This window comes from Eulemur rufifrons, chromosome 27, assembly GCF_041146395.1.
Source record: "Eulemur rufifrons isolate Redbay chromosome 27, OSU_ERuf_1, whole genome shotgun sequence".
Taxonomy (NCBI): Eukaryota; Metazoa; Chordata; class Mammalia; order Primates; family Lemuridae; genus Eulemur; species Eulemur rufifrons.
In genome coordinates, this window is record NC_091009.1 from 16930065 (window position 1) to 16950302 (window position 20238).

Consider the following 20238-nt stretch of genomic DNA (forward strand, 5'->3'; position numbering starts at 1 on the left):
CTGGGCAGGGGAAGGGTGTGGCGGGCTGGATCCCGGCCACCACCGCTGCACTTCCCTGAAGTTGGTCTTGGTTTCCTTTTTTTACTTCCGTTTTATACGTCATAAAAAATTTCCTAGAAATATTTAGGATTCTGGCTACCAGATGACATCTCCCAGATAGTCTCACACCCAGAAGGGACTTGAAGCTCTTGCCAGACCACACGGTCCGAGTTTGGGTCAGGAGGACGTGGTCCGGGGCTGTAAGGCTGTTACTGCAGACGCCTGTCCCCATCCGGCTGCAGAGCAGAGGGGGTGAGTGGCAGCGGGGAGGGACGTGGCCGTGAACCGCAGGGCTCGCAGCCAACGCGGCCAAGCACCTGATCTTTGGCTCCGGAGTGCTGGGGGCTCGGGGAGCTTTTGTGGGGAGCGGTACCTGGAGGTGAGGCTGCTCTCGGAGGCAAGTGGATGTCAACCTCGCATGGAGGGAGACCACAGACCCATATTTTCTTTCTCCAGGTCTGCATGAGTGGCCTTAAACAAAATACACAAACAGGCTCCTTGCTTGCCCGGGGAAGTCAATCACAGAAGCCCTGCCGCAGCCCAAGGGCACAGAGGCCACCATGATCTATGGTTCTGTCACAAAGCAGCTCTGTGTAGCACATTTCCAGCCAACCGCCCGGGGGCGTTCAGGGCTTCTGAGGGCAACAGCACTTCTGGGTCACCGTGGGACAGGCCTCTGCCTCAGGACACGGATGGACAAGGCCTCCGAGTGGGCCAGGAGCTCCGTAATGTGTGCCAAGCCCAGCCCGGCCACCTTAGCCCCGTTCACCTCGAGGATCTCGTCGCCCACCCCCAGCAGCCCCGAGTACAGCTTGGCCGTGCCCGAGTCGGCCATCTCCTGCACGTAGATCCCTGCAAAGGAAAACACGGGAACTGAGCAGGTGAAACGCCAATCAAAGTCGGGCACCTCTGACCACGCAGGTGTGTTCGTGCGGCGGGGGGGGGGGGGGGGGGAGCTGCTGGTACAGGGCACGTCTACACACACCCCCCCTCGCCAGGCCGCCTCCCAACCACAGCTGGCCTCACACAGACATAGCGATCCTCCTCCAAGCTGCAGCCTCGTTGCTCAATGCTGCCAAGTGCGGCTAGTGCTCTAAGCTGTTGTTACTCCTTTATACCCCAGTGTGAGTGAGCTGACCTTATCTTCTCCTGCAATGAGCTTTTATTGTAGAATAGGGAGGAAAATAATTTTTAAAAATTAAGAACAGTACCTGCCAGGCGCCTGGTGTGTGCCAGGTGGGATCGTAAGTGGGACCCGGCACTGCCCTCCGGATAGCGGAAGGCGGAGGCCAGATCGAAGCCACCTGGCTTCAGTGCTGTCCGGGAAAGCCCCTGGCCTGAGTCCTGCTCCGACGTGGTTCCTCAGTTAGGATTTGTAGGCATTGAGCAAGGGCCCAGGGAAATGAGAATTCTGCCCACATATTGAAAAGCCGAGGTGGCTCACTCTCCTCTTCTTTGCATCCCCTCCTGCACCCGACAGAGGCCCTCCTGGCCAGCGTGGCCACTCCCTGGGTCTAGAAGGGCCGGGGCTGAGCCTGGGGGGACCTACTCTCCGCTCCTGTCCCGGGCTCCAGCTCTCAGTGGAGCAGAGGCCCCAGCTCGGGCTGGCCAGAGAGCTTCCCCAGCCTCTTCTGGCCCCCAGCTGAGGGGCCCCTGCGGCTGGAAGCCGGTCACATCTGTCACATCCCCTGCAGCTGCCCCCAGCTGAGAGATGAAATGAGGGGCAGGCTGTCCCCAGGAAGGCTGGATGGAGCCCCTGCTGCCATGCTTCATGCTGCGAGGACACAGGGCCCTGAGGGCCCCGCCCAGGGCGCTGGAGGACTGCAGGGCACACACGGGTGTGGCCGACACCAGCAGGATTCACCCGCGCACTCAGCCTGCCCCGGACACCCTCACTGTCCCAGCCTGACTGGCACCTCCACGTTAATAACATGAGGCAACTGCCCACCTGTCACCACCTCCACGTCCTTTGCCTGGAATCAGGGTCTTAGCAGGGCCCAAAAGGTCTGGTCTCCTTTGTCAATTTCTGCCTCAAAACCACTCACTGCACCTGGGACTAGTCCCAGTCCTCTCTCTGGTCCACGCAGCCCTGGAGGAGCTTTGTGCAGCCCGGCTGCTGGTCCCAACGGAGGGCGGGCTTTTCAGAGCCCACCGTCTGGGGGTTGGGTTTGAAAATGCATCCATAGCGCCTCCTTCACCGAGGCGCCTGCGGGTTTGCAGCTGTGGGTCCAGCAAATCCAGGCTCGGCCGGCAGCCCGCCCCCTGGTCTGAGGCGTGCGGCTCCCGGTGCTTCTTGCCATGTAGGGCCTTTTCTGCGGGCTCGGTCTCCCCTGACATAGTGTGTCTGTCACCTCGTCTGCACATGTTCTCTCACCCTGGCCCTATGTCTTGCCTTCTCTCTCTGGAGTCTGAGCTGCCTGCCCGCCCTGTCTAGTGTTGGTGGCATGGGACAGGGCAGGGGCGAAGGGCCCCCGGGTGAGCCTGGGGGAGTGGCTGCCGTACAGCAGGACTCGGGTGGGGACTAGTGACACAGCCTGGAAGAACATGGCCACAGCTGGAGCAGACGCTGACGTCGCTCAGGCCATCTGGGGAGACTTGGGTAGGTTTTGCAACTGACAGTGATGGCAGAAGTATGACAGAGACTGCTGTTGTAGACAGTCATGTCTGCTGGACACGGCCTTTGCTGGGATGCGTGACCTCTGTGTTGTAGGCAACGAGAAGCCAAGGCAAAGCCTGCCGTCCGCACGGGCTCATACCGAGTCCGATGTAACTGACTGCAAGTGAACAGCGAACCAGCCCCAGCTCGAGGACGGGACCTTTGGCTGTTGGAGGGTGGCCTGTGGCAAGGTGGCCCCGGCACCGAGCATGCTTTGTGTGTGTGAGGACCAGTGGCCCACTGCAGCAGCAGGGGCAGGACAGGGAAGAGCTCGCACCAGCCCAGGTGAGGGCACCCGGGGAGCCCTGGGTCACTAGCGACCTCCGCCCATCAGAGCTCTGTGACAGGTGATGGCGGAGAGGCTCCCACCACCTACAGAGGGGCCAAGAGGGACTTGAGGGGAGGCTGCAGGGGCAGAGTGCAATGCCCTGCTGTAGCTGTCCTCACTTGGACAGATGAATGCAGGTCACGCTGGTCCCTGTCTGGGGTTCTGTGCCCCAAATATACCTTCTCTTTCTGAAGAGGGCAGGGAAGAGACATGCCAGGCACTTTCCTGTACCCCTTACTGAATGTCCCTTATGACTCCTCCGGGTAGCTTTTATTATCCTCATTTCACGGATTTGGAAACTGAGGCTCAGAGAGGGTAAGTCACCTGCTCAAGGTCACACAGCCAGCAGAGGTGCCAGAGTACAAACCTGCTATGTTGTCTCTGTGACTTCACAATGCTGTCTAGGAGGGCCTGTCCCACCTCACCTGTGGGACAGGAGGCCACGGGAAAAGGTGGGGTGGCCGACAGCCTGGGGAGTAGTTTCTGATGATCTGTCTGTGTTCACAAATGTCATCTCCCTGTGAGGACAGGCATTTTACTCTCCTGAGGTCTAGAGTGGGGAGAGATCTGTCCTCTCTTCGTCTCATGCTCATGTCTAATCCATCAGCAAACTCAGGCAAAACTACCTTCAAATCAACCAGAATCCATCTGCTTGTCACCATTTCCATGGCCACCCCCAGTCCAAACCACCATCGTCTCTCCTCTCCTGGACTCAGGCAATAGCTTTCAAACTGGTCTTCCTGGCTGTAGCTCCTCCATCCCTCTAGAGTCTATTCTCAACAGAGTGTGGGCAGCCCTGTTGCAGGTGTACATCAGAGTGCCCATCCTCCGCTCTGAGCCCTCCCGTGGCTTCCATCTCACTCGGCAGGAAGCCAAAGCCCCTCGCAGTGGCACAGCCCCGCCATCCTGAGCTCAACCTCTCCCTGCCCCTCACCCACACAGCAATGTCCAGCCTGACCTCACCACGGTTCCTCCAACAAGCCAAACTCGTCCCTGCCACAGGGCCTTTGCACTTGCTGTTTGCACAGCCTGGAGTGCTCTTCCCCCAGACCCACGCATGCTTCCTCAGTCCATCCACATCTCTGCTCATGTGTCATCTTCTCAGAAAGGCAGCCCACCCTCCTGTCTATAGTAGCAGCTGCCATGCCTGCTGTATTTGTGTGTTTCTCGGGATTTTCACTGTCTGACATATGCAACACATAGTGTGTAAGAGTATACTTTTTGCAGATACGGTCTAGCTCCCTCCCTGGAACGTACACTCACGAGGACAGGGACTTTGTTGCATTTACTGCTGTGTCCCTAATACCTTTAACACATAGGAAGTGTTCCATGTATATTCCCTGAAACACTGAAGGATGGAACAGACACAAAACTCATGCCGTAGTCTGCAAACTTGGCCGCAGGCAGATTTTTTCCAGGCTAAACAACTTTGACCCAGATCAAAGCGCAGAGCCAGCCCCTCTCCAGCAGAGCCCAGGCACAGCAGGTCTCTGAGCTCTGCTGTCTAGTCTGTGTCTCCCTTCCCCTCCCTTCCTGTCCCCTCCTTCCCCACCCCCAGCACAGCTGCCCTCATTCCCTACTCATCTCGCAGGGAGTATCTTTCAGGGCCCCTTGCCCTGAGGTGCGCTCTGGACCACAGAGCTGGGGTAAGGGCCCGGGCAAGTCACCTTGCCCTGAAAGACTCATGGATGGGGCGAGGCTGAGAACGGGCCGGAATGCAGAGTGATGTCCCCGTTCCTCACTGCCCTGCCAGGGCTAAATCAAGACCCAGCGGGCAGCCCAGCCGGGGGCCTGGACCAGGCTTCATCTGAACAGAGCCCGCAGGTGCCTCCGCACGCCCAGCGTCCTCAGCGGCTGGAAGGAGGGAAGCATTTCAGCACACCCGCCACATCAAAGGGACGCCGAGACGGCAAGCACAGACAGCTTCCCCCCGGCTCTCCTCTGAAAATACAGCCTGCAGGATTCTGATTTCCAGATGTCATCAGCCAGCAAGGGGACAGCAGAGGCAGACCTGCCAACTCGACCCGCTCCTGCAACCCCAGGCATCCTCAGAGCTGCAGCTGCCCAGAGCAAAGGTGCTGCAGGCGGGGACTCCTAGGTGGCCCTGGACAATTCAGAAACGGCCCCCCGCGGGGAGAACTCTAGTCCTTTACCCCAGAGGCTTTCTGGATTCACAGAACTGCACTGCTTCGCCAAGAACCGGCAAGGCCTCTGACCACAGCTGGGAAGGCGCTGCTGTGCTGCTCGGCCCGGGGCTGTGGGGCCCTGGAAGGGGACAGGGCATACCTGAGTCCCGGCGCCCGTTCCCGGAAGCCACACAGAAGCCAAAAGTGCCCTCTGGGGAGCGCTGTAGCTGCAGCTGGCTTGTGCCATCCGGGAAGACCTGCACCACACGGCCCACGGTGCGAGCCAGGCTGGGGGCACCCACGTCCTCCACGCTCAGGGCACGCCGGGGCGCAGCCTTGGCTGGCCTGCGAGGGGACCGGAGACAGGGTGAGGGCAGAGGGTCAGGCACCGGGCCCAGGCCTCCCCTGGCTTGCGGGGGGCCAAGGCGTCTCAAACCTAAGAGTGGCACTATAGGCTGGAGTTCCACTGACCTCAGTCAGCAAGAACAGCCAGCTAAGCCAAGATCAGTGGGTTCCCACAGCGGTCCCAGGCTCCTCAGAGCCTGCTGCAGAACCAGAAAGCGCCCCCTCCCCAAAGCAGTGTTTTCTCAATGTTTGGGGTACAGAGGCCTCTGTGAGAATCTGATGGAAACTATAATTTCATATAAAATTTCCAGGAGTCATCGGAACCCCTGAAGTCCATGCAGGGAGCGCAGGTAAGAGCAGCTCGCCTAGGGGGGCTCGTGCGAGAGGGTGGGGTTTGTTGAGGCAGGTCGTAGGTCAAGAGCCTCTCTGGGGGTCCCTGCCTCTGTGTGTTCAATCGGATCTTTAGGTGGGCTAAGGAAACTCCCGGAGCCTGATTTCGAGATGTCATCAGGTGGCAGAGGGACAGTAGGATCAAACCTGCCAACTCTGCCCGCTGCAGCAACCCCAGGCCGTCTCAGAGCTCAGCTGCGCAGGGCAGGGGCACTGAGACGAGGCTCCGAGACTCCGTGGCACTTTGTCCGCGTAGGATGTGTTGAAGGGGAGGGACACATGTCGCCTGCCTCCTGTCTCTTTAAGGGCCCTGCTCAGCGCCAGGATGCTGAGGCAGGAAGGCGTTAAGCTTATAGCTCCCTGGCCACAGTCTGAGTTCAGCCTCCCAGCCGCGTGTACCCACGCTTACCTGCCCACCGCACTGTGGTCCCCTGGCCCCCCTACCAGGTAGAGGCTGGACCGATCCCCTTTGCCGCTCAGCAGGGAATGGAGGTTCTGAAAAGAGGCGGCTTTCCGACGGTGGTGAGAGGGCGACACCTGCTGGGGAAGGCCCAATATTGCAGGTGAGAAAAGCCACCTGCGAGGAAGTCGACAGAGGACGGGATCCTAACCGGGACCCTGAGAGCCCTCTAAGAAACTGACCCCGCAGGCTTCTGTCATTCCTTCCAAGTGCTCAGGAGTCACCATAGATTACTTAAGGTCATGGGCTTTTACACGCGCCAGCTGAAGCTTCAAGTTTTGGGTTTTCTTTTTCCTAATTTTACCTGAAATAACAACTTAGTGCTATAATACTAATCATGTCATTAAGAAATGCTCATTTTCTCACTGATTAAGAATAAAGTGAAAGCAAATGAATTACAGAATACTAAATACAATTTTAGAGTTAAGATCCTAAATATTATTTTGTGATTCTTTAGTATCTATTTTATGATCCCTTTTGTTCAAAAGTTCTTATCTAATTATGTACCTTAAAATATTGTGCATAAAAAGATAGATAAGACAAAAATTCCCTCAAGGAGTTCACAAAATGATGGGGGGAGGGCCGAGCGCAGATAAGTTAAAGGCTCTCGGTGCCCGATAAAAGGACGATGACGTGTAGGACAGAATGGCTCTGCCGAGGAGGTTTGGGACACTAGAGGAGCTGACGCTGCAGCAAGAGCCCTCCAGGTGGGGGGAGAGGTCAGAGTGCGCTGGGCAGAAGAAAACAGTATATGCAAAGGCAGAGAGAGATGCGAGAAAGCATGGTATGTTCTGGAACGTGCGTGTGGTCTGGGTGGCCAGGGTGAAGAAGTTGTGGGTGACGGCTGGGGCCAGGGGGCCAGACCTAGACGGACCTGATACACCCTGCCAAGGAGCTCCTGAGTGATGCCAATATGGGGGCAAGATCGGACCTGTGTTCTAGAAAATGACGCAGTTAGAGGAAATTCTGAAGGTGGGGGGTGGGGGCATTGGAGACAGAGGCAGGGAGATGCAGACTTTTAGACAAACACTACACACATTATTTATTATCTCTGGAATTGTGCTGTTATGGTCTGAATGTTGTGATCCTCCCAAATTCATATGCTGAAACCTAATGGCCAAGGACGTAGTTGCCTTGGCGGGTGACGAGGTCACAAGGGCAGAGGCCTCATGGGTGGGAGAGGTGCCCTTCTAAGAGGCCCAGAGACCCCTTGCCCCTCCTACTGTATCAGGTGCAGCAAGAAGAAAGCCACCTATGAGGAAGCCCTCGTCAGACACTGAATCTGCTGGCACCTTGATTGTGGACTTCCAGCCACCAGATCTGTGAGAAATAACTCTCTGTTGTTTATAAGCCACCAGGTTATGGCATTTTGTTACAGGAGCCCAAATGGACTAAGAGTGCTCTCAAGAAGTAAGTGATCGAGGCTGGGCATGGTGGCTCACGCCTGTAACCCTAACATTCTGGGAAGCTGAGGTGGGCAGATGGTTTGAGCTCAGGAGTTCGAGACCAGCCGGAGCAAGAGCCAGACCCCGTCTCTACCAAAAATAGAAAGAAATTAGCTGGACAACTAAAAATATATAGAAAAAATTAGCCGGGCATGGTGGCACATGCCTGTAGTCCCAGCTACTCAGGAGGCTGAGGCAGAAGGATCGCTTGAGCCCAGGAGTTTGAGGTTGCTGTGAGCTAGGCTGATGCCACGGCACTCACTCTAGCCCAGGGAACAGTGAGGCAGATTCTTCTTTTTTTTTTTCAAAAATTTCTTCCTTTTTTCAGTTCTTGAAAATGTCCCTCTGCTGCTCAGTCCTGCCTGCTCCTGCTGCCCCACTTTCTCGGCCAGGTGACCTTCCGTCTCGGCCCCCTCGGCTGGAATGCCCGGAACACTCTGCAGCGCACTGAGTGTCGCCCTTCCCTCGAGGTGCTTACAGAGATGGGCATTCTGATGGCCATGAACTGGGTGCCACCGCTCAGACATGCACGGGACGAGTCTAACTTCGTGTGGAGAGTGACTCCCAGAGCACGAGTGGCTGCTGCTACTTTCCCCAGCTTACAGCTGCTTGTTCCTTTGCCTGCGCTCATTCAACCGGCAAATATTGATCGTCACTGAGGACCAGCCACGTAGCAGGGACTGTCCTTGCTGAAAGACCGTCCGTGGGGTTTCCATGCCGACTGCGTTCTCTTCCCCCGCAGCCGGGGAAATGGGAGGGTCTGGCACCCCAAACTCACCTACTTCATTCTGCCCGGGCAGGGGCAGGAGGGGGAGGAACTTAATACCTGGAACCCACACGGCACAGCACGGCACACCCGTGCTGAGCGCTGCTGTCGGCTGCTGACAGCCAGCACGTGGGCGGAGCTCACTCACTCACTCACTCACTCATTCACTCGGTGTACATGGAGAGAGCGTACCCGCCCTTGTCATAAGTATTGGGAATATACAGATGGAATAGTTCACACTCCAGTGAGGGGAGGGAGACAAAAATCAGTTAAAATATCAAGTGACAAGTTCCATGCAAGACAGGAGCACAGGGAGAAATGGGCACACAGAGCAGGGCCCCGGCTCAGCCTGAGGAAAGGTTGGGGATGGCTTCCTGGGGGAGCCTGAGGTCTTCCTGGGGGATGGATCTCAGCAGGGGGGGGGTGGGGAAATCTCAGGTGCAGGTTCAAGGTCAGGCAGCGTGTGATCCGAGTGCAGAACTTCGAGGTCAGGTGTGACCGGGCAGGAGTGTTGAAAGGAGAGGGACGAGGGATGAGAGCAGACTGACCACAGAAACCCGGTGGCAACTCCAAGTGGTCTGAACTTCACCTTGAAGGTGATGAGGCCCAGTGACAGATGTTCAGCAAGGGGGTGGCATGGCCAGATTTGTGTATCAGAAAGTCCACTCTGGAAGCCACATGGAGAAGGACCCCGGCAGGGAGGACAGTCAAGAGGCTGTTGAGGTGATCCAGGTGTGAAGTGATTTTTGCCTGGACTCAGAGAGTCACAGTGGCCATGGAGAAGGTTCCAGAATGACCAGGCCATCAACTCTCCAGCACTTTGCAGACGTGGCTAAGTTGAGGGACAGGGAGAGACAGGAGTCTGGGGTGGGCCCAGGCTCGGGCAGCTGGGTGGAGGAGCAGTGGAGGGGATACTGCCCACCCACCCCGTGTCCCGGGGACCCAGGTCTCACAGGTCCACTATGGGGATGCCAGCAGCTTCCCTTCCTCTACCTCGGGCCCCTGAGGCGTCCTCAGCACTTCTCTGTTTTCACCAGCACTGGCCTCACAGCCCCTCAGCCAGGACCCTTAGGACTCACCGGGTGCAGGGACTGTAATGACGGGGCTCTGGCGTGCGACGCGGGGCCAGCTTCCCCGTGGTGCAGCTGCTCCACACTGTAGCTGCGGGACTTGCCCAGCTTGGGCCGGGGACTCTGGCCCAGGGCCGAGAAGAACTTTTTCAGTCCCAGGGTGGAGACGATGCTGCTCCTCCTCTTGTTCTTGTCGGACGGGGCAGCTGAGGGCGAGCCGGGTGCGGCGCTGGCCTCTGGCGGTGCTCTGCAACACAAGCGTGGACGTGAGGCGCGCTGGATGGGGCTGGGAGGCTGCACCCAGGGGCCCGTGGGCCCCAGACAGCTGCCACCAATGCCCCTGGCCCTTTGGGGCCAGAAACTGACACCCAGGCTGCAGACAGGCTGTGAGCTTCTGCTGGACGCTCTGCTGGGGTAGCTTTAGGGAGAGTAGCTGGGGCAAGCTCCGTGCCATCACACTCAGCTATGGGTTCACCCACTCATCCATTCATCCATTCATTCAGCATTTGTTAAGGGCCCGCTGGGTGCCAGCCTGTTCTAGGCCCTGAGGTATGCGGTGTGCAAGACAAACAAGGTCCTTCCTCTCAGGAGCTAAGAAACAACAGACCAGCAGACAAAGGAGAGAGACCATCAGCAGCCGATGTGTAGGGTGGAGCAGAGGAAGGCCAGGAGCTTGTTCTAAACAGAGCGGCCAGGGACGGTCCCCTGGGAAGATGAGCTTTAAACTGAGAGCTGGATGGCAAGAAGGAGCCAGGGCTGCCAAGCCCGGAGCAAGGCGACCAGGTGCAGGGACAGCTGTGCCACAGCCCCAGGGCAGGAAAGGCTCGGCGTGTTCAGGATCATGGAGGCACCAGGCCACTCGGGCTGGGCGTGCGTGACGAGAGGGGGCAGAAGTCCAGATGCGGTCAGGCGGGCAGGCCGAGGCAGGCTGCACTGAGCAAGATCAGCCCCGGTTCGGGGTTTGAGCGCTACACCGAGTGAGAGGCAAAAACATTGCAGGGTTTAAGTAGGAGAATGATGCCATTTAACTAAGGTTTTAAGAAGATACCCCGACTCCCGGGTGGAGAAGGACTCAGGGGGCCGGAGTGAAGGCGGAGAGCAGGGAGGGCCCTGGAGCCGGCAGAGCAGCCGCAGCCGAGAGCAGGAGGGTGGTGAATGGGGAGCCAGGCCAAGAGCACCGCCAGCAGGGGAGCGTTACAGCAGAGGGGACAGCCATGACAACGCCCGGCCCGGGCTTGAGCCCTGTGTGGAGGGTGGCACGTCTGCGGGAAGGGATGCGGGAGAACAGTGGAGCGTTTTGTCTGAGGGCCTGGTGGGGATGTCCAGGGAAACTGCACGTGCAGATCTGGGGTTCCAGGGAGCAGCCGGGCAGGGGACGTGCGCTCACCAGCACGGCGTGCAGCGGGAAGCGAAGGCCCCGGCTGGAGCACCCGGGCTCACCAAGGCTTTACGGCCAGGCTGAGGAGGTCCCCGGGGCAAGGTCTCAGCCCCTCCCAGCTGAGGGAGACAGTGGAAATCTGAGTGCCAGGCTCAGTGTCCTCGGCATCTGGTTGCTTCCAGCCCAGAGTCAGGAGCAAGTCCTCTCTGACCGGTAACCCCATCCTGGGAGCACTGGGGGGCGGGGACTGTCTGGTAGCTGTGCCCCAGGGCCCAGCACGGTGTCTAGAGCTTGAGGCCATTCAGTGGACGTTCAGCGCATGAATAAGCAGGCACATGAGATCAAAAAGAATTGGGAAAGGAGTGTCAGGGGCGCCACGCTTGCTCAGGGCCTAGGAACGCTCTGGGGATCTGGGAGCAGTGAGGTCGGCCATGCTACCCCTCCAGGGGGTCTCCATCCACACTTAGCACCCCCGTGCCCACCCCTCCTGCCGTCAGGGCTCTTGCTCCTGTCACTCACCGGGATGGCCCATGCGCTCCAGACCCTGACTCTGTCCTCTGCGGGGCTCCCTCTGGTTCCCGGCCCGGCTCTGGCTCCTCTGAGAACAGCGAGAGGGTGATGCCCGTGGCGTTGATGGTGGCGACGTCTGCAGAGCCGGGAAAGCCCTGGAGTCCTCCTGCAACAACCACAGCATCCGCCCTGGGTGACACTGGCCCGTGCCACAGTCATGGTGGGGGAAAGGGACATGCCCAACAACAGAGGCAGGACAGCAAGAGGGAGCTGGAGAGAGGGGTGGAGAGAGCCCAGAGGGCAGGGGGTGGGGGAATTAGTCTCCCAGATAATCGGGGCTGAGGACCCCTCTGTGAGTGTCCTAGGCCTGGAAACTATTTGAGGACAGCAACTGGGTCTTGCGGTCTGCCGTAACCCTGTCACCCAACACAGCACCTGCCACCTACCGATGATTAATAAGTGTTAAATGAAGAGGTTGATTGTGGTAAGTCATGTCCCTTCTATATCAAGGGACATAGCGGGGAGCAGGGGGAAAAAACACAATCTTGTCAGTTGTGATTTCTAACAGCTTTAACAATAGCCGTCATTTTTGGAGCATCTATTATGTGCTGGGCACTGAGTGACGCCCTCTCTGTGACGCGGTCCTGTGAGACAGGCCCCATTACTGTCCTCACTTTACAGGGGAGGCAGGTGCACAGCGGGACTAAGTGACTCACCCAGAGCTCCGGGCTCCAGGCCTTTGGGATGCGAAGACGAAGGCTGGGGCTGCCCGAGAGGGGCCAGCTGTCAGAGTAGAAGCCCTGCAGGAAGTGGTTAGGGGCGAGCCGGCAGTCTGCCTGGAGCCCCGGGGACAGAAAACCACAGCTCAGCAGTGGGTGGGAAGGACCCCAGGGTGAGGCCTGTTCCCTCAAGGTCTGTGTGAGCAGGGGACAGAGAGGGGCAGCGTCTGTGTGTGGAGGAGGGGGTGGCAGGCACACCCAGGGGTGGGAGGACTTGGCACCCACATCCTCAATAAGGTCACTGCAGTCTGTCACCTCTCTGCCCTCTCCTCCTCCTCTGTTTCCAAGCCCTGGATCCCTCCTGAGCCATCCCAGCCCCCAGAATGTCAAAGCCATCAGCACATGACAGCAAGAATGTGTGCGGTGGCCTGTTGTTACTCTGCATAAAGTGAGCGGCAGACTTGGTCACCTGGGATCACAACATTGGGATCAGAGTCTGAGCCTGGCGACACCCAGGATTTGCCCATAATCTGAGGACCGAGGACCCCTTCCCAGGGCAAAGAGGCCCACCCCCTTCAGCAGCTTTGCCTGCTGAAACCCACCGGCCTGCCCAGCGGGGCTGGGGGTCAGGTACCAGAGAGCAACCCAGGCACACCGTGCATGAACTCTGTCGTCCCCTGGTCACAGTGTCCTCCAGACAGCGCATCTGCCTAGCCACAGAAAGCCTCGAGGGCAGGACTCCTGCTGAAGTAACTCACATATGCACCCCCCAAAGCGCCCAGTGCAGTGCCTGGGGGCATGAACGAATGGCATGAAATGAGGACGCAGAAGGGGAAGGGTCTCAGCCACGTGACTATTGGGCATTTACTGCTCTAAGCAAATAACAAATCCCAGAGCTTCTGCCTCTTCCTGCTCTGTCGGGACTAAATTCCTGAAAGCCCAGCCCTCCAGCAGCCACGGAGCTTGGGGCTTCCGTACACACCTCAGGGTTCCCAGCAGTAAGAGGGTGTCACCCCTGCCTTCCCCACGGTTCTGCCTCCCCCAGGAGGAAGTGGTTAATCTGCTTCCAGGCTGACATCGACCCCTGCATCCAGCCCACTGACTCCCGCAGCACCCCCACACCTGTCACTGCTTGGAGGGGGTCCGCGGTGGCTGTGCCTGGTGTGTCACAGACCCTACCTGGGCCTCTGCTCTAGCGCGGCTGGAGGCCTGGGCTGGGCACAAGCCAACGGCAGTCCCTTACCGTCTCTGCTGTGCTCCAGGGGCGGCTCTGGTTCCTGGCTGCAGCAGCCCGTCTCCACCCTGCCCTTGTGGACGGCGCCTCCGGGGGGCTCCTGCAGCCCCTGGGACACGCGGTTGTTGCAGTTGTTGGTGGACAGGCCCAGCAACCGGTGCCTGACGCGGGGGCTGCAGGCCTGGGTCTGTGGTGGGCTACGCTCGCAGGTCCTGGGGGCCACACTTCTTGAAGGAGCCACAGGCTCTCCCTGGTCACCCAGCCTGGGGGGGCCAACCAGGGCTGCCTTCCTGTGAGACACAGGGGAGGTGGTTTTCCTGGGCGGGGGAGGGGTGGGCACCCAGCCTTCAGGGGAGAGGGCGGCTGGGGGCTGCTGGGCGCGGTGGGGGGCAGAGGGCTCTGCATTGCTCTGTTGCGGGGAGGAAGTGGAGACAATTTCCAGAGACTCGTGACTTTCTACAACCTGGGTTTGACTGCCGGGCCCCAAGGGTCCAAGCTTCATGGAAGGGGTCGTGGCATAGGCTGTCCCACGGGGAGCCGGGGACTCCACAGGGTGCGCGCAGTGATTTCCAGGCCCTGGACCAGGCTGCCACTGGGAGGCCAGAGATGCGGGCTTCGAGTCCAGGGCAGGAGGCGCAGGGACAGCATCTTCTCTCGGAAACAGAGTCCCCTCAGGTGTGTGTCCTCTGCTTTCCTTCACCTCATCTCCCACCTCCACGTCATCAACCCCGGGCAGGTGACGCTGGGCCTGAAGGCCCCAGGGCGGTTCCGTTTCAGCCTTCCTGGATGACCTGTGGCCTCCCCCGGGCCCGGAGCCCCGCAGCCGAGGGCTGCTGCCCCGGGTCTGCCCACATGCGGGGCTGGCGGGAGAGGTCCTGCAGCTGTCCGGGGTGTCGCTGCTGCCCAGGGCGGAGTCCACCCCCTCGGGGCGCACGGTATCTCCGATGTGTGTTTCCCGGATCCACTCAGGGAGGAGCCGGAGAGCGGAGCACAGGCCACGGGAGCCTAGTGGCTCCGCCAGCACCGCCTCCAGCCCACAGGCAGCCTGGAGCCCCCGGAGCACCCCGGGGTCGGAGGATGCCCTCCCCGGGGCGGGGCGGCGGTTGTCCGTACAGCTGCCGCAGGCTCGGCACGTCCTCTCGCTGCCCCTGCGGTCCAGGCTGCCCGCAAGCCCGTGCAACGCCGCCTTCCCCGCGTCCCGGAGCCGGGGGCCCCCGTTGATGTAGTCGGCGAGGTCCGGCTTGGAGCGCAGGGGACCCTGGTCCACGGCCTGCAGCGCCTGGCGGTGGCGCTGCTGCAGCCGCTCCAGGTAGCGGACCTCGGCCTCGCCCGCGGACTCATCCTCGAAGCGGACGTGCGACGGCGACGGGCCTCGCTTCGGCCTCTGCCCGCTGCTGGACTCGCCGCTGGAGGAGTCGCTCACGTTCCCGTTCTGGAGGCCGTCCCTGCTGGCACAGGGCACCCCAGGGTCCGGGGCTGGGCTTCTCTGGCCATCTCTGGCAAAGAGACAGGAGGAGAGATCACAGGCGGAGAGACAGGAGGGAGGTGCCGCCCCCGCCACCCTGGGGCGCAGTCTCGCACGCTGCTCTGTGCGAACTGCAACCCGCGAGTTACCCCAAATCAGGTGCCTGGGGAGTCAGGCGGCAAACCAGAGCAGCATAAGCCCGCCCTGATCCCGAGACGGAGCGCTCCGCAAAATCAACACGGCCTCCTTAGCTTTTGGCTTTCCCTCTGGGGGGGAGGAGGGGCTAGCCTAGGTTAGGATGAGATGTTATTAAACCCGAGATTGTACAGAAGGAAGAAACCAAAGCCCTCCCGTGTGTAGGGGTGCGGGGGTGTGTATGTTGGGGAGGGGGAATGAGCCTAACCGCTGGCGAGGCTGGTGGAGAGGAGCTGCGGAGATGCGTATTTGCCATCAGTCTAAAGCTCTCATGGGAAGAGGGTATTTTAAGTCTCCGCAGAGTCTGTGTGAGAACTGAAGTCAGGGTTTCCAAGCACACTTGCTCCCAGAGTTTCCACTCGAGGTTCCCCATCGCCTTGCGTAGACAAAATTCAGACAGTGCAAGGCGGGTGTTTCTTGATAGACCCTGGGTCTTTCTTTCTTTCTTTCTTTCTTTTTTTTTTTTTTTTTGAGACAGAGTCTCGCTCTGTTGCCTGGGCTAGAGTGCCGTGGCATCATCATAGCTCACAGCAACCTCAAACTCCCAGGCTCAAGCAATCCTACTGCCTCAGCCTCCCGAGTAGCTGGGACCACAGGCATGCACCACCATGCCCGGCTAATTTTTTCTATATATATTTTTAATTGTCCAGATAATTTCTTTCTATTTTTAGTAGAGACGGGGTCTCGATCTTGCTCAGGCTGGTCTTGAACTCCTGACCTTGAGCGATCCTCCCACCTCGGCCTCCCAGAGTGCTAGGATTACAGGCGTGAGCCACCTCGCCCGGCCAACATTTTTATTCTACAGAGAGAAATTAAGGAGAGCTTAATCACGTAAGGTGTCTTCAACCCAATTATTCAAACCCAGAAGCTCCCACCAGCAGTGCTCCTAACAGCATGTAAAAGCAGGATGTGGGTTTGGAGATGGGTGCGGAACAAATGATCTGTGCCAGCCAAGCTGCCCGGGACAGCACCCCGCACAGCCCCCACAGCCGGCCCTCACAGAGCACTCTGGCCTGAGCTCAGAGCCTCTGGTGCAGTCCTGGAGTTGTACAGCGTCACGAGGGGCCCCCAGCGAGGGTCCCGCTTTCCACAACAGTGCTATCCTAACCACACAACGTGATGGACGCAAGCCCTGCAGAGTCTCGACACAGCCACTATCCTACACAGGGCAGTACCACTGACAGCGGAACCCTGTCAAGCCCTGCATCCTGCTGACATGTCCTGCCCTCCTGCGATTAGGAACACCAATCTGGTATGCCTACCCCCAAAATGGCAAGAGTTTGTGCTTCCAGGAGCTGCGCAACTTCTATGTTGATTTCCTTCCAGAAAATTCAGCCATGGCTACCTTTTCACCCCCTGAAAAAGCCCTGTCTGTTCCGGCTCGCCCCAGATACCTCCAGCCAGATGGAGGATAAAGGCGGCCTTCTGGTGACTGCCCTGGCTGCCCCTACTGTTCTGTCACCTTTCACCAAGCTGCTCTTTGGAAGGAGTGATGCATCTGGGCTGGGGACACGGGCTTTCTGCGTCGAACTCAGGCCTGGGGCCCTTGTGGCATTGCCATGTTAACTCAGCGTGGCCTCCAGGGTGATCTGACGGAGCATAACCTTTAGAAGCATCTGCAGCAAGCCATCTGGCGTTGATTTTTCAGCTATACCCTCTGAGAATTCACCAGCGCTGCCAAGTCATAGTAATTCTTTTCTGGACACAGCAGCTGTTAAAGTGGGTCACCTTGCATTTCTATAGCATTTCCATGGCCTGGAGACAGCATGGCAAAAGGGAACCTACTTTAAAGTTAGTGATTGGGGTTTTTGTGAGCTGCTCCAGTGATTTGGGGAAGAGGAAGTGTCCAAGAGGACATTTACATAACAAAGTCTGTTTTGCAGATAGTCTTGACTATTTTGGGGCTACCCAGCCTAGATACCTACAGAAAGTGGAACAGGAGAGTTCCCTAGACATCTAGGGCTTCTCCCCACATACAGGAGGAGAAGAATAGGATGCCTCAAAGAAGCCGTGGCCATTCCTAACTAGTGCCCTCCAGCTAGAAGAAGGGACAAGGCATAATATGTGCCAGGACTTGGATTTGGGGTCTTCTGAGCTCCTCTCCTCAGGGTTACAAGGACACCAAACGCCTCTGCTCATGAAGTCATCGTGATGGTTTCACGAAGGTCCTTCACCTCTAGAGAGGAGCTCAGCATCCAACATCACAGAGCACGTGGTCCAGCTCCACTAGGAATCTGTGCTCCCTTCAGTGGCGATGGAAACACGCAGAACCTGAGTGCCTACCGTGATCTGCCCACGGTGAGGCCACAGGCCTCGTCAGCTGCAGAGATGGTCCTGCTCGGGCCTGGAGAGGGTTGGCATGGCCTGGCACCTCATCTCAGGCCCCAGTGCACGATCAGGAGCCGGCTCTGCCTGGTAGAGAACTCCACACGTGAGCAGTTCTCTGTGGCGCACCACGCGTGGAACAGGCACCATGATGGGGATGGGGTGTGTTGCTCAGGAAGCAGTCACAAATGTGCTGTGCTTGGCTGAATGTCCCTGAACTTGTTCCTTTCCCATCTCTTCATCCCTCATGAGCTCACCCCTGCCCATGGCTCCAGCATCATGAAGTCAGGGATAGAACCCGGTTCTGATCTCTCCTTGTCTAACCATCCTGCATCCCACCGCCTGGTGGGAATCTCCTGAGGATGCTCTGAGGATCCCTCCCCTTCCAAAGCCTGCCCTCGCTCCTGGGCTTCACCCCTCGGCTAAGACCCCCGGACACCCAGACGCCAAGTCGGGACTCTGGGCTCTGTTCCGGATGCCCCCTCTTCCCTCCCGCACCCACGTAATGACACGATTAACAGTTAGAGCCAACGGTCCTACAGCGCTCACTGCAGGCCAGGCGCTGTCCTAGACTTTACGTCTATTAGCTCGTATGACCCCCATAGCAACCCTGCAAGAGAGGCACTATTGTAATTCCCACTTTGCAGATGAGGAAACTGCGACAGAGACTTCCCCAAAGGCACACATCGAAGTGGCAGAGCCAGAATTCCAACCCCGGTGGGTTGAAATGCAAGTGGGATTGTGCTGCTACCCACCCACTTAACGTCCTCCAGGGCTCCCAGCTATTGCAGGAGACATCCAAAGGGTTCACCAGGCCTGGAAGCTTCCATGTCTGGCTTCTACTGAGCTCCTGGCCTTCGTGCCACACGTCCCGGCATGTCCTTATGCTCTAGCCTGGCTGGACTCCCGAGCGTGGTAGCCGGCCTCACAGTTTCTGTCCCAGGACGCCCACCTGCGCTTCTCTCATTGCCCGGTGAGTATTTACATCTCCTTCCAGCTTCAACTTGGAAGCCACCCCCTCTCGAGAGCCTCACCTGTCCTTTCCAGGTGGAGTCACTGGGTTCCAGCCCGGCAGACACATTTTTCCTCTCCTACACCATAATTGAGTATTTGTTCACCTTTCTCCCTGGATACTGTGACCTCCATCCCATCCCCCCAGGGAGTTCCGATCACAGTTCATTCATCTTTGTACCTCCATGGCTGACACTCATTAGGCCCTCAGTGAAGGTGTGTTGACTGACTAAATGATCAAAGCAAGTGCCTGACTTGGAAAACATCCTCCCACACACAGAAGGGAGGAGTGAGCAGCGGCATCTGGCTAGATCCCACCTCTTTTCATTGCCTACCCTTCCCTGCCACAGCCCTCCCAGGTCCCACTCACCGGCTGCCCGGGGCGGCGGTGGGCACGATGTCGTGGCTGGCGCGGAGGGGCCGGGTCCTGGCCTTCATGCGGGCACGCTGCAGCAGATGCTGGGCTTCCTCGTGCCTGGGGCTCAGCACGGGCTCCGGCTTCAGACCAAAGGTCCTGCAGGGTGGCACACAGGCCAGGGCGGGAGGGGGAGGGATTAGAAGAAAATAACACGGATTAGGAGGCTTTAACAGTGTCAAGCACCGGCTCTGCCAGAAAAAGCCCTGCACGGCCGCCTGCCTCCTCCGGCTCCCACGCAGAAGGTGCCCGGCCTGGCGCTGTGGTCTGGGACATGGTCCTGGGAGGCTCTGGACAGGGGCTGGGGGCTGGCCTGGCCTTGGACATCTGCTCAGGGACCAGAGGCAGAGACCCCAGAAGGATCTAGAAAAGGGTAGGGGAGTCTCCAGATTATTCTATTGTTCCTTCCCTGGGCAGACAGCGGGAGTTATCTGGGAGGAGGAGGGAGGAAAGGGCCTGGGGTTGTCGGGCTGGGCCTGTGCCCAGACAGATGGTCTTTACACGCGTCACCTCGCTCCTTCTGTCTCTGCACCCACACGCTGCACCACCCTGAGCTCCCGCAACACAAGGAACGGGGGCCCTGTCCCTCGCAGATCTGGCCCTTTGGGGGAATGGTGTTTTTATAATCCCCGGTGTTTTCTTGCCTTAGTCCCGATCCAAACCTGTCAGGCATCAGCTCAGAGCTCACAGGCTCAGGGCTGAGAGAAATGAAGCTGGACCCAACCCAAGTCAGCAAATGGCTCGATTTTCATAATAATAAAGGTCCTCGACCAGCCCTCACCACCACCAGATGTGCTGCCTCCCTGGCCCGTCCAGAGCTGCAGAAAATGACAGCAGCCCTTTTTCAAAGCTGTCTCCCAGTCGGTGACACACCGCCCGCACCGGGTCACAGCACCGACAGCAGCCCGCAGCCTCCCGAGGAGGAGTTCTCCACGGAGCCGCTTTCCCCAGCCAGGCTGGCCGCGGGCAGGTGTTCGCTGCGTTTGACAGATGAGCGTGTCCAGAGCAGAGAGGAGCGGGCGCGTCGCTCAAGGTCGAACATCAATCGTGAGCAGAGCAGACAGCCCCGCTGCCTCCGGCATCGTTCCCGCACCCTGCGTCCTCCCCCCTCCTTGGGACCCAGGGCAGGCTGAGGATGTTTGTGGCTGGGGCAGACACATTCAGCATCCCCAGTGGCTGCCCCGTCCTCCCTGTCATCCACACGGGGCTGTCCTCTGCAGGGAGCGTCCAGAGAGAGACCTCGGGCAGGCAGAGGCTCAGCCGGGTTGGATCTCAGACCTGCGGCCCACCCGACCCACCCCCTATGCCACATGGAAAAAGGGGCCTCGTCCTGGCAGGGCCAGGTCGTTTCCTGGATGACA

At 58.8% G+C, this 20238-nt stretch overlaps 1 protein-coding gene across 1 annotated transcript in view; it reads right to left on the minus strand.

The window, feature by feature from the left end:
* Positions 1–697: 697 nt before the first annotated feature.
* The window catches only part of KIAA1614 (KIAA1614 ortholog), a 31121-nt gene continuing 11580 nt past the window's right edge, over positions 698–20238 (minus strand). The window contains exons 4-10 of the mRNA XM_069459624.1: positions 18833–18976; positions 13476–14962; positions 11523–11679; positions 9635–9872; positions 6294–6421; positions 5310–5494; positions 698–891 (exon numbers count right to left, since the gene is read on the minus strand). Coding sequence (XP_069315725.1) covers positions 698–891; positions 5310–5494; positions 6294–6421; positions 9635–9872; positions 11523–11679; positions 13476–14962; positions 18833–18976 — 2533 coding nt within the window. The remainder of the gene's footprint in view (positions 892–5309; positions 5495–6293; positions 6422–9634; positions 9873–11522; positions 11680–13475; positions 14963–18832; positions 18977–20238) is intronic.